This window comes from Hyperolius riggenbachi, chromosome 12, assembly GCF_040937935.1.
Source record: "Hyperolius riggenbachi isolate aHypRig1 chromosome 12, aHypRig1.pri, whole genome shotgun sequence".
Classification (NCBI taxonomy): Eukaryota; Metazoa; Chordata; class Amphibia; order Anura; family Hyperoliidae; genus Hyperolius; species Hyperolius riggenbachi.
Genome location: NC_090657.1, coordinates 213988317 through 214002019, shown reverse-complemented (window position 1 = coordinate 214002019; position 13703 = coordinate 213988317). Strand labels below are relative to the sequence as shown.

At 47.6% G+C, this 13703-nt stretch overlaps 2 protein-coding genes across 2 annotated transcripts in view; one reads left to right on the top strand and one right to left on the bottom strand.

The window, feature by feature from the left end:
- FAAP100 (FA core complex associated protein 100) overlaps positions 1–5912 on the top strand; it is a 134045-nt gene extending 128133 nt beyond the window's left edge. Inside the window, exon 12 of the mRNA XM_068263180.1 lies at positions 4261–5912. The gene's annotated coding sequence lies outside the window, so the exon portion shown is untranslated. The remainder of the gene's footprint in view (positions 1–4260) is intronic.
- The window catches only part of FSCN2 (fascin actin-bundling protein 2, retinal), a 91336-nt gene that overhangs the window by 8652 nt on the left and 68981 nt on the right, over positions 1–13703 (bottom strand). Inside the window, 2 exon segments of the mRNA XM_068263181.1 lie at positions 1337–1504; positions 13418–13539. Coding sequence (XP_068119282.1) covers positions 1337–1504; positions 13418–13539 — 290 coding nt within the window.

Here is a 13703-nt window from a genome sequence, read left to right as displayed (position 1 = left end):
CGTCGTTGGCGGCCGTAGTGCGTGTGTACGCACCTTTATGCATTGTTCTACTCAGCAGGAGATAACCAGAAGACAATGCACCAAAGATAATGACCAGTCTCTACCAGTACTTTAGGGCTGGTTCAGACGGGCGTTTTTGTGACGTTTAACGCGGCGTTTCAGACGCAGCGTTTTTTGGGATCTACTGCCATCCCATGCAAGTGAATGGGAGCATTTAGAGCTGGCTTTTGCAGGCTTCCATGAAAGCCTGGCGGTAGATCCCGGTGTTGCGTCTAGTCTCGAAAGCAACATGCTGATTTCAGAGGCGGTAAACACCAGGAAACAATAGGAGAGACCAGAACTGCTAGCCTTGAACGCTTCCCAAAAGCCTTCAAAAGCTAGCTAAGCGAAAACTCAGCAGACGCCCGTGTGAACCAGCCCTTACAGGAAATAATCTAATTACAGAAAATCTTACATAAAATCTAACAGAAAAATCTTACAGAAAATTGTATGGTGTGTACTAGGCATTAGGCCAGGAACCCACTAGAATAGATTTCTAATCGCTAGTGATTTGAAAAGCTCTTGCTAATGCAATGCTATGGGGGGATTTTTATAAAATCGCATCACTCTCTTGTGATCACACCCATAGCATTACATTAGCAAGAGTTTTCCAAATCACAAAGCGCTCAGAAAATCACTCCTAGTGGGTTTCTGGCCTTAGTCGTGCTCCTGTAGCTTGGAGCATTCCTCACCTGTGCAGCTAATTAATGGCCCATACTCACGAGGGATAAATGTCGCCGCAACACGCGGGGCGCGCGTGTTGCGGCGACAGGTCGCCCGTGAGTATGGGCTGCGCGCACACCGAACTGTCGCCCGGAACGGGCGCGCACCCCGAACTGTCGCCCGTCGCTGATGTCGCCAGGCGATTGAAATGTTCAATCGCCTGGCGACAGTCGCCGCCGCAACTCCGCCGCAGCTGTCGCTAGTCCGCGTGAGTACGCGGACTAGCGACCGCAACCTCCATTGAGCTACGCATAGCTTCCGGCGTGGGGAGGAGGAACGTCGGCGACAGCTTCCGTCCCGCCGCTGGTCCCTCTTCCACGTGTGTACGCGGAGGGACCTGGCGAGGAGCTGTCGCCGGCCTGTCGCCCACACGCTCACGTGTGCTGGCGACAGGCAACTTTTGCTGCCCGTGAGTATGGGCCATAAGGCAGGCGATGAACACTCCAGCTACTGGAGTGCAACCAAGGAGGTGGCCGGATAGACACAGAGGGAGCTAATGGACTACAGGGGTCTAGAGGAAGCACCACATCCTTTAGATATACTTTAGATAGGTGGTGGGGGGTGCATGGCTTACCTTTGATTTGGTACGCTCCATTGTTGAAGATGATCTGGAAGACGTCATAGGATGAGCGATTTGCATCCAGAGTGTTTGATGATTTGTGGTAGCAGACGAAGCCCAGATCCCCTCGCAAGACCAGGATTGGTCGGTTTATCAGTTTCAGGGTGAACTCCTCGTCTTCTCCTGCAGAAACAGGGTTATTGATGTAAGATGGGGTCACCAAACCACCTTCCTTTCTCCAGAAACTTGTTGGAAGCCCCTCCCCCCAGCCTCAGTATCCCTGAACTATAGCTATAATCTGGGGTACAGAGGACCCCAAGCCCCCATTACATGCTCATCTATACGGGTTGCCAACCACCTGCTCCCTATCCTGCTTCTGCAGGAACACCTCTACGGTGTGCAAAACCACTCTGTTGCCTGCCGCCACCACACACCACACACACACACCCCAATATAGAAGGTATAGCACAAAGCAGGAGGCAGGGCAGCTATACCCCCACTTTCAAAGCCCTATCATGCTGCAGACTGCTATGCCACCTCCATCATTGCATGATAATTTGCATACTCCCCATTCACCCAGACAGGATTGAGGCCCCCCCTAAATCACAAGTAGTTATTAGTGATGGGATGATTAGGGAATGCACAACACCCCCTGTCCTAGAAGACACAAGAGGCAGATGGGCTGCTGTGATGAGGTGTCAGCTGTCCTGTACACAGACCTGCTGATGGGTCAGGGGAATTGGGGGGGGGGGAGTAATTTGTGGCGATCAGAGGTCACACATGATTGGCCGCCCATCACTCTCTGGATGCCGCGGTCACAAGCTACATGCCGAGATAAAGGTTACCATCATTTTCTGCATTCAGCCTGCCATCTGCTTCCCAGAGCTGACCCAACAGACATGTGGAGCTAAATCTTTTCTAAGCCAAAAAAAATCATGGACTCCTTCACACATATCCATCTTCACTGAGTCTCCGTTTGGCTGATGTCACCTGAAGTGAGAGGGATATGAAGGCTGTCATATTTATTTACTGTTAAACAATACCAGTTGCCTGGCAGCCATGCTTGTTCTCTTTATCTGCAATAGTGTCTGAATCACACCTGTAACAAGCATGCAGCTAATCCAGTCACTTCAGTCAGAAACCTCTGCATGCTTGTTCAGGGTCTACGGCTAAAAGTATTAGGACTGGTTCAGGCTCAGGTGCTTTTCAGCACTTTGCTAATCGCTGGGGATCCGCAAAGCGCTGTGACTAATGTATCCCTACAAGATTGTCACTGCAGCGCTTGCGATTTGCATAAATGGCAAACTCTCTCTGCATGCAGAATTTTAGGTGCGAGTTGTGCTGCGATTCTTGTTCTATTGAACGGGATTCTTATATTGCGGTAAAAACTCAAACTTTTGTGCCGCAAAATTGTAAGCTAGCCCTTGGGGGGGGGGGGGGGGGGATCAGCAGGACAGCCAGGCAACTGGAATTACTTAAAAGGAAATAAATATGGCAGCCTCCCTCTCACTTCTGTTGTCCTTTAAGACAAATCATGGACTGGTCACACTGTGCCTGGGTTTGTCTGATTCACCTGCCCGTTATGTTTTCAGGCAGCAGATGAGATGCCAGTGCTATGCGGACACGCTGGCATAGTGTGAACCCTACCTGATAGATTTATCTCCAAGGAATAATGACTGGTAGCAGCACCCAGCCTCTGCCACAGACTGGGCTGCCTGGGATACTCTCTGTACACCAGGCCCAGGAGTGTAAAAGTGGCATACATCAAGCGAATTGGCAGCCGATCGACCATCCGATTCAATTATTATAATCTAATTGAATGAAAGTCTGTGCCGCCAAGTGCATGCCCGAGACAGAAATTGGTTGCATTGTTGATGGCGCATGCTGCACGATGTCCGGCCAAAGTTGGGTGGACGGGTGCGCAGCGGGAACTATGCGTAATCTGCCCTATGCGCTGCCTCGCCGCTGTGCCCCCCTAATGCCCGCCATGCCAAAGTGTATACATTACCTGTCCGCTGCCTCCGCTGGTCCCCCGCTGCTCCGGGCGCATTCTCTTCTGCATACATGCGCCCGCGTGTGTGTGACGTCATACGCACAGCAGTTCCCGCCGCACACCCGACCAACCAACTTTGGTCCGACATATTGCAGCAAGCGCTATCGACAATGCGACCAATTTCAGTCCCGAATCGAAATTGGATGGTCGATTGACCGCCAAGTCGCCTGATATATGGCCACCTTAACCGTAAATCCTCCCACAGTCTGGTGGTGCCACCGCTCCATCTCCTACTTCCATCTCGCCACTCTCTCACTCACCCTGCTGCTCGTCCTACTTACTAAATGATCACTTTTTTTATTCCTCTTTTTCTTAAAAGATACCTGAAGTGACATGATGAGATAGACATGTGTATGTACAGTGCCAAGCACAGAAATAACTAGGCTGTGTTCTTTTTTCTTTCTCTGCCTGAAAGAGTTAAATATCAGGTATGTGAGTGGCTGACTGTCCTGACTCAGACAGGAAGTGACTACAGTGTGACCCTCACTGATAAGAAATTCCAACTATAAAACACTTTCCTAGCAGAAAATGGCTTCTGAGAGCAAGAAAGAGATAAAAAGGAAAATTTCTTATCAGTGAGGGTCACACTTTAGTCACTTCCTGTCTGAGTCAGGACTGAGTCAGCCACTTACATGCCTGATATTTAACTCCTTCAGGCAGAGAAAGGAAAAAAAAAGGAACATAAAATAGTTATGTGTGTGCTAGGCACTGTACATACCCACGTCTATCTCATCAAATCACTTTGGGTATCTTTTAAATCAAGAAGTTAAACTACTGCCTGTCTCATTACTGCTGAACTTCTCTATAAACTAAACATGTCTGCAAATCCTCCTCCTCCTCACACCCAACTGTTACTGAAGACTTCTGTAACTCTTTCCTCCGTTAGGTGATGAGATGACTGCACCATGGCTGGTACTCGGGGTGGCATCGGCCAGCACTGGATAAGCCGCAGCCAGCTTGCTGGTGATTTCTGCTGTAACTGGAGCATGCTTGAGCCCCTGGAGACTGTGACACAATCGCTGGTTGGTTTAATGCATTGGTGATGCCCGACGTGTGTGTGCTGATCTGTTACCGGGGCGCACTGGCTGGACGAGATCTTCCCATGCTTGTATGGATGGACATTACGGCGACCCGCTGTCATGTGACACTGATGTATACATAGATAGGGCCAGCACCAAATCTGAATATTGCTGGGCTGATACTTCTGCACATATGCAAATTAAGTTTCAGACACACCCACAGGAAGCAGATCTCTGCAGTAGGCAGATCAGATTTTAATACTGCCCAGTGGAATTATTTGCACTTTACTGCTCGTGCCTCTGAGTCTATCCTAATCGCAGCTCGCAGAATATCGATATCACCTCTAAGTGTACCCATACATTACTCGATTTTCACAATCAATATCCAGCTGATTCAATGGTAATAATCTACTCTGGAAAAGACGGATGCCGCAACATGGCTGTCCGATCGACCGTTTGGATTAATGTCTGACCGATCCAATCAGAACCATCAATCCAGCATGCTGGAAAAATATTGCTTGCAAGAGCTCAGTCGGGTGCACAGAGACGGCCCACAGTGACTGGTCTACTGGCGACAGTCCTGGACTACTCTAGCACCTCCTGTGCATTTGCTGCTGGTAGTGCCTATATCCCAGTCTTATGTACTGACTTCACATACATGAGACGGGGTCATGGGGTACAGGTGCCGCTGGCCATACAGAGGCTGGGGGTGGGGCCTGGTAGGAGGCAGCGGTGCTAAGATTTCATGCTGGTAGCTATTGTTAATCTGACTGCAGTGTGTGGGCAGGCAATAGATCTCTCTCTGATCAGATTTTATCATAGAGGGATCTAGCTGGTGGTCATCAAATATATGTCTACCTTAGGTAGCCATACACTGGTCAATTTGCCATCAGATTCGACCAACAGATAGATCCCTCGCTGATCGAATCTGATCAGAGAGGGATCGTATGGCCACCTTTACTGCAAACAGATTGTGAATCTGTTTCAGGCTGAAATCGATTCACAATCTGCGGAGCTGCCGCTGCTGCCCCCCCCCCTCTCATACAGTCCCCAGGTCCACCGCTGTGTTCTTCTCCGCCTGGTCCCGGCATCTTCTCCCATCCGCATATAAAACTTTCTGTCACTCCAGTGACAGCGGAAGTTCAAATAGAGCGCCCTCTATTTGTACTTCCGTTGTCACTGCAGTGACACAGGAAGTTATACACTGATGCTGTGATGCGGAAGGTGATGGGAGAAGATGCCAGCCGGGAAGTGACAGCAGTGACTCGCGCCGGCGGAGCAGGTAATGTATCTCCGCTGTATTGCGTCGGACATTCGAACGCCGCTATCGACGCACTCCCAAACCCGAGAAAAATCTTCCGCACGGATGGATCGACGGGAGTCGACAGAACGATGGATTTCCGTCCGAAATCCATTGTTCTGTCAGCAGTGTGCGCGGCAATTTCACGATCACTGATCGAAACGGACGTATTTTGGCGGGAAAATCGTTAGGTGTATGGGCCCCTTTAAAGGGAACCAGAGAGGAACGGGGGGGGGGTGAAAAAAGAAAAAGATTTTATACATACCTGGGGCTTCTTCCAGCCCCATAAGCCTGAATCGCTCCCACGCCGCCGTCCTCAGCTTCCTGGATCCGCCGGTACCGGGCCAGTCACTTCCGGCGGATGCGGCCAATTGTATGGAGGGAGCCCCTGTGATGCGGACATGTACGCATGCGGCTGCGCAGTAGGCAGCCACATGCGTATCTGTATGGGGAGAGCACCCTGTGATGAGGAGAATTGGCTGCGACCGCCGGCCGACTTGCCGACTCGCGGCAATGACGGGACCCGGTGGCGGCGGATCCAGGCAGCGGAGGACGGCGGCGTGGGAGCGATCCGTGCGTATGGGGCTGGAGGAAGCCCCAGGTATGTATATTGCATCCTCTCTGGTTCCCTTTAATTCCATGACCACAAAATACTGCCAATTAGGACCGCGGCGATCCGCTGAATGTCACTCCACATGAGGGATGATCAATGAGATGCAAATATTTCAGAGTTTATGAAGGATTATGTGAATTTTTATGTAAATTTATACAGCTTAAAAATTGACCAATTAAGTTCCACCCAGGTTGAAATTGAAATTTTCAAGCTGCACAGATTTGCATAAAAATGAACTCTGAAATATTTGCATCTGGTTGATCCTCCCTACTCCACACTAAAAACGATTTTTCTTAATTTACAGTAGTAGAGAAATGGGAAATAACGATTGATGGACCTGAACATTTTACCGCTACATTTCTGTAATTTTCTATTATCACGGAATTTATATTTGAAATTACATTTTTTTTTTTTTAAAGGCCAATTTTGTTTTTTTTGTTTTTTTTTTATATCTCTGACACACATTCTACAGCATTGTAAGTGGGAACGACCTACATCGCAAGTACTCGCCGACAACAGGGTTGGCCAATTGATTCTGTTTGTATGGCATGCAGACTGTGTTGCCAGATCATCTCATCCCTTTGAATGTGGACATGAATTACACACTTGTAGGTAGTTGGATGCTGTTTGTGTGTCATTGACCCCAGAACTAGCATACGTTAGATGTCAGTATTTAGAGAGGTGCTATGGCAACCCTGCATGCAGGCCTCATGTTTGACCTATGTGCAGCTCAGACACCACTAAAGCCAGAGAATTTACCAGTCCATGCTGGCATTGTAGATTTTGATGCCACTTCCTGTTTACTCAAATGAGCAAAAGGGAGGTGGGGTTTCCGTTGAAAGCAGATGGTACAATGCTAGCCTTTGCAGTTATAAGCCCCTCCCTGTTTGGCAGAACCCTGCATAGCCCCGCCTTCTGCCTACTTAGCTTCTTTGAGTAGACAGGAAAAATTAGTTCACTGTCGCTTACAACTGCCAGCATGGATGGGGGGATTGGTAGTAGGCCACAATGCAAAGGCAAATATCTGTATCTGTATATCTGTATGCCATACATTGTAGGTAGGGGGGAAGTTAAGCTTTTAGGGCTGGTTCACACTGAACGTTAGTGATTTAAAAAAAAAATTGAAAAAATATACCCAGATGATTTTAGAAATTGCCCTAAAAGCACCTGTGCATTGATTCCCTATGAGAGTGTTCACATACGAGTAGTTCAATTCCAATCCGCTGCCTGTACCATTTTTGAGCACTTTGACTATCATTCATGAAAGTGTGTTCGGTAAAAAAAAATCTGGAAGGGAAAATACCGCATTCGGTATTTTAGACCTTTGTGTGCTAATTCATAAAGATTTTTACAGCTGCATTTGAAGTTTGGTAAATTACCGCAGCCCATTGAGCTGTACAGCAGAAGTGTGGCGATATCTATCTTTTGTTACAAGCTGTAATTACGGTTCCCTGCACAGACTCGAACAGACTGAGGGCCCTTTTCCACTAGCAGTCGCTAGCGTTCAAAGAAAAGAAATCTGCCACAGACTCACCATGTCCCTCTCTGAATACCTTGAAGTGTCTACTTTCCAAAATGGGGTCATTTGTGGGGTGTGTTTACTGCATTTTGGGGGGTGCGAAATTGTAAGCACACCTGTCAAGCCTAAAGGTGCTCATAGGACGTTGGGCCCCTAAGCGCACCTAGGCTGTAAAAAGGGGTCACACATGTGGTATTGCCGTACTCAGGAGAAGTAGTATAATGTGTTTTGGGGTGTATTTTTACACATACCCATGCTGGGTGGGAGAAATCTCTGTAAATGTGTGTAAAAAATAAAAAAAAATAAATAAAAAAAATCTCATTTACAGAGATTTCTCCCACCCAGTATGGGTATGTGTAAAAATACACCCCAAAACATATTATACCAGTGCTGGGCCGAAATTACGCATTAGCGTAATTACGCATCGTAATTCACTACAAATGCACCGTAAGCGTTACGTGTAAGGTTACGGTATTACGCGTAATTAATTACGCGTAGACCGTGGGTTACGTTTTTACGCGTAACAAATTACGCGTAAGACAGTAAACTCCCATTGAAATTACACAGTCTGCCGTAATCGCGTAATATTACGCTCCCGTATAATATAAAAAAGCCGCCGACTTTAAGGGTTAATAGCAAAGCCCCCTTAAGTGCTAAGAGCCTCAAATTTGGAGAATATATTAAGGAGATCAGAAGGAATAAGAGGAAAAAAACATTTTTCAAAAAGACCTTATAGTTTTTGAGAAAATCGATGTTAAAGTTTCAAAGGAAAAATATATACATTTAAAAACCCGCCGACTTTAACGGTTAATAGCAAAGCCTGCTTAAAATTTAGAAACACCAAATTCACAGGGTATATTAAGGGGATCAGTGGGAATAAGGAAAAACATTTTTTTCAAAAAGACCTTATAGTTTTTGAGAAAATCGATTTTTAAGTTTCAAGGGCAAAAATGTCTTTTAAATGCGGAAAATGTCAGTTTTTTTTGCACAGGTAACAATAGTGTTTTATTTTCATAGATTCCCCCAAGTGGGAAGAGTTTTACTTACTTCGTTCTGAGTGTGGGAAATATTGAAAAAAAAACGACGTGGGGTCCCCCCTCCCAGACCTCTTTAACCCCTTGTCCCCCATGCAGACTGGGATAGCCAGAATGCGGAGCACCAGCCGCGTGGGGCTCCGCACCCTGACTATACCAGCCCGCATGGTCCATGGATTGGGGGGGTCTCGGAAGGGGAGGGGCAGCCAAGCTTTCCCCTCCCCCTCCGAGCCCTTGTCCAATCCAAGGACAAGGGGCTCTTCTCCACCTCCGATGGGCGGTGGAGGTGGAGGCCGCGATTTCCTGGGGGGGGGGGTTCATGGTGGCATCTGGGAGTCCCCTTTAAAAAGGGGTCCCCCAGATGCCCACCCCCCCTCCCAGGAGAAATGAGTATAGAGGTACTTGTACCCCTTACCCATTTCCTTTAAGAGTTAAAAGTAAATTAAAATACTTTTTCTATGTATTTGTGTGTTTATTTACTTTTAACTCTTAAAGGAAATGGGTAAGGGGTACAAGTACCTCTATACTCATTTCTCCTGGGAGGGGGGGTGGGCATCTGGGGGACCCCTTTTTAAAGGGGACTCCCAGATGCCACCATGAAACCCCCCCCCCCCCCCCCCAGGAAATCGCGGCCTCCACCTTCACCGCCCATCGGAGGTGGAGAAGAGCCCCTTGTCCTTGGATTGGACAAGGGCTCGGAGGGGGAGGGGAAAGCTTGGCTGCCCCTCCCCTTCCGAGACCCCCCAATCCATGGACCATGCGGGCTGGTATAGTCAGGGTGCGGAGCCCCACGCGGCCGGTGCTCCGCATTCTGGCTATCCCAGTCTGCATGGGGGACAAGGGGTTAAAGAGGTCTGGGAGGGGGGACCCCACGTCTTTTTTTTCAATATTTCCCACACTCAGAACGAAGTAAGTAAAACTCTTCCCACTTGGGGGAATCTATGAAAATAAAACACTATTGTTACCTGTGCAAAAAAAACTGACATTTTCCGCATTTAAAAGACATTTTTGCCCTTGAAACTTAAAAATCGATTTTCTCAAAAACTATAAGGTCTTTTTGGAAAAAATTTTTTTCCTCTTATTCCTTCTGATCTCCTTAATATATTCTCCAAATTTGAGGCTCTAAGCAATTAAGGGGGCTTTGCTATTAACCCTTAAAGTCGGCGGCTACCTAACATTGATCCATGCGTCAACTTTTCCGCTTGGCAGCATGACCTTACGCATTAATTGCTAGTAGGAATTTACGCGTAAGCCTATAACGTAACAACCTGAATTACGGTATTCTTACGCGTAATTGCGTACGGGCAATGCGTAATTACAGACATGTACCGAAATTGAATGTCTATGCCGTAAGCGTAATTTCGTAATGCGTAATAGCGTAAAATTACGCGTAATGATCCGTAAGCGTAGCTTTTTCCATTACGACCAGCACTGCATTATACTACTTCTCCTGAGTACGGCGATACCACATGTGTGGCACTTTTTTGTAGCCTAGGTGCGTTAAGGGGCCCAACGTCATTTTGAAGCATTTGCTTTCTAGACTATTCCTCACTCTTTAGGGCCCCTAAAATGCCAGGGCAGTATAGGAACCCCACAAATGACCCCATTTTAGAAAGAAGACACCTCAAGGTATTCCGTTAGGAGTATGGTGCGACAAAAAATAAAATCTTCTATGAACTCAAGTTAGCGGAAATAGATTTTTACTGTTTTTTTTTCACAAACTTGTGACAAAAAATAAAATCTTCTATGAACTCACCATACTCCTGTCACAAGTTTGTGAAAAAAAACAGTAAAAATCTATTTCCGCTAACTTGTGACAAAAAATAAAATCTTCTATAAACTCACCATACTCCTAACGTAATACCTTAGGGTGTCTTCTTTCTAAAATGGGGTCATTTGTGAGGTTCCTATACTGCCCTGGCATTTTAGGGGCTCTAAAGCGTGAGGAGTAGTCTAGAAACCAAATGCTTCAAAATGACCTGTGAAGTCCAAAGTTACTCATTGGACTTTAGGCCCCTTAGCGCACCTAGGCTGCAAAAAAGTGTCACACGTGTGGTATCGCCATACTCAGAAGAAGTAGAATAATGTATTTTGTGGTGTATTTTTACACATACCTATGCTGGGTGGGAGAAATGTGTGTAAAAAATTTGTAATTTACAGATTTCTCCCACCCAGCATGGGTATGTGTAAAAATACACCACAAAATACATTATTCTACTTCTCCTGAGTATGGCGATATCACACGTGTGACACTTTTTTGCAGCCTAGGTGCGCTAAGGGGCCCAAAGTCCAATGAGTAACTTTAGGATTTCACAGGTCATTTTGAAGCATTTGGTTTCTAGACTACTCCTCACGCTTTAGAGCCCCTAAAATGCCAGGGCAGTATAGGAACCCCACAAATGACCCCATTTTAGAAAGAAGACACCCTAAGGTATTCTGTTAGGAGTATGGTGAGTTTATAGAAGATTTTATTTTTTTGTCACAAGTTTGTGAAAAAAACAGTAAAAATCAATTTCCGCTAACTTGTGACAAAAAATAAAATCTTCTATGAACTCATCATACACCTAACGGAATACCTTGGGGTGTCTTCTTTCTAAAATGGGCAGATTAGGGCTTGATCTGATGGATAGAACTGCTAGGGGGGGGGGGGGGGGGGGTGACAAGAGGTGATTGATAGGTGTCTCAAGGTGTGATTAGAGGGGGGGAATATATGCAAGCAATGTACTGGCGAGTTGATAAGAGGGGGTCTGGGGGGCTATCTGAGGGCATGGGCGGGTGATTGGTTGCCTGCAAGTGGCAGATTAGAGTCTGATCTGATGGGTAGCAGTGACAGGGGGTGATTGATGGGTGATTTAGAGGGGAGAACAGGTGTAAACAATGCACTTTGGTGGTGATATGATGGTGGGTCTGCGGGCGATCTGATGGTGTGGGGGTGATCAGATACCCGCAAGAGGCAGGTTAGGGTCTGATCAGATGGGTGGCAGTGAAAGGTGGTGACTGGGTGATTGACAGGGGAGAATAGATGTACACGGGGGGGGGGGGGGGGGGGGGTCTGGGGTGGATCTGAGGGTAGGGGAGGGTGATCAGGAGCCCCCCAGAGGGCAGTTAGGGACCTAATCTGTAAAATAGTGCTCTGACAGATATTGACAGGGAGTGATTGATGGGTAATTAGAGGGAAGAATAGATGTAAACAATGCACTTTGGTGGTGATGTGACGGTGGGTCTAAGGGTGTGGGCGGGTGTTTGGGTGCCCGCAGGGTCTGATCTCTGATAGGTGGCAGTGACAGGGGGTGATTGACAGGTGACCATTGGGTGATTACAGGGGAGGATAGATGTATACAGTACACTGGGGGGGGGGGGGATCTAAAGGGTGGGGAGGTTGACCAGGAGCCCCCAGGGGGCAGATTAGGACCTAATAAAAAAAAAAAAATAGCGCTTACAGGGAAGGAGTGATGGGTGGTTGGGTGCAAACAGGGGTCTGGGGGGTGGGCAGGAGGGAGTCTGAGGTGTGCTGTGAGCGATCAGAGGGGGGGTTGCAGACCAGTGTGTTTGGGTGCGACTTAAGGTGGCTGCAGCCTGCCCTGGTGGTCCCTTGATCACTGGGACCACCAGGGCAGGAGGCAGCCTGTATAATACGCTTTGTATACATTACAAAGCGTATTATACGCTTGAATGGCGGCGATCAAGCGTTAACATCCCGCCGGCGATCGCTGTCCCTACGAGCTGAAAGGACCCGCCGCCGTTCGGCGTATTGTGGTTCATTTCGGCATCCACTTTGCCGCTGCCCATCGGCTGTGGGCGGTCGGCAAGTGGTTAAAAGGAAAAATCCATATCCTTCTCAGTTTAGGTTCCCTTTAACTGCGTCTGCAGATGCTAAATTCCTGTGCTGACACAGCTGAGAGATCAAATTGCACTTGTTACAGATGAGAGGAAATTAGACAGACGCCACAGAGGAGGAGGAAACAACAGTGCAAATAGAGATGCTGCTGCCTGCCACTAACAGAGGAACATGATACCCCATGGACTGTATACCACCCCCTCCCCCCCCCCCCCCCCCCCCCCCCACACACACACACATACACCCCTATGGACTGTATACCCCAACCTCCTTACCTATAATGCCACTACCAACCCCTCTCATGTTAATACTAATGTTTTGCTTTAGCAATGCTAAATGTATTTGCACCTGTCAAAGGTTTTTTTGGCTTTTCTCTCTAAAAACACAAATTGCATTGCTCTGTTTTTCTTGTGTCCTGTGGCAGAGTTCAGGTCCACTTTAAGTATAATTGCATAAGCACAGGTATGCCGGCAAGGCTGCCGGTCACATCAGAGGTACAGTGGCACGGCTGCCAATCACATCAGAGGTACAGCGGCACGGCTGCCAATCATATCAGAGGTACTCAGGCATGGCTGCCAGTCACATGAAAGGTACATGTTTCTCATGAGTAACCAATCATAGTACATAACTCTGCACAGCCCCTCTCCCCAGCTTGTCCTGGAATCAGATAAATGCATACAGCGCGGTTATTAGCAGAAGATTCCGGCTTTGTAAACTCACCGATGGCGTCAGACACAGCTGCCAGCTGGCCGTTCTTCTTGGTGCAGATATACTTCCCATTAGAGGCTTTCAGGGCCACCTTCCTGCCTCTCCATTCAATGTCAAACATAGTGCTGGGAGCGCTGCCAGGAGAACAATGCAGGTTACATGATGACTCCATCAGCTTTATTCATGTACAAAAGAGCCGCAAACCGCCGCATATTCCCTGACCGCGATCTCATACAGGCTATTGTGATAACCTAACAAACTATACTACGGGCCGAAAGGAACCGCTCCGCCAGTCATC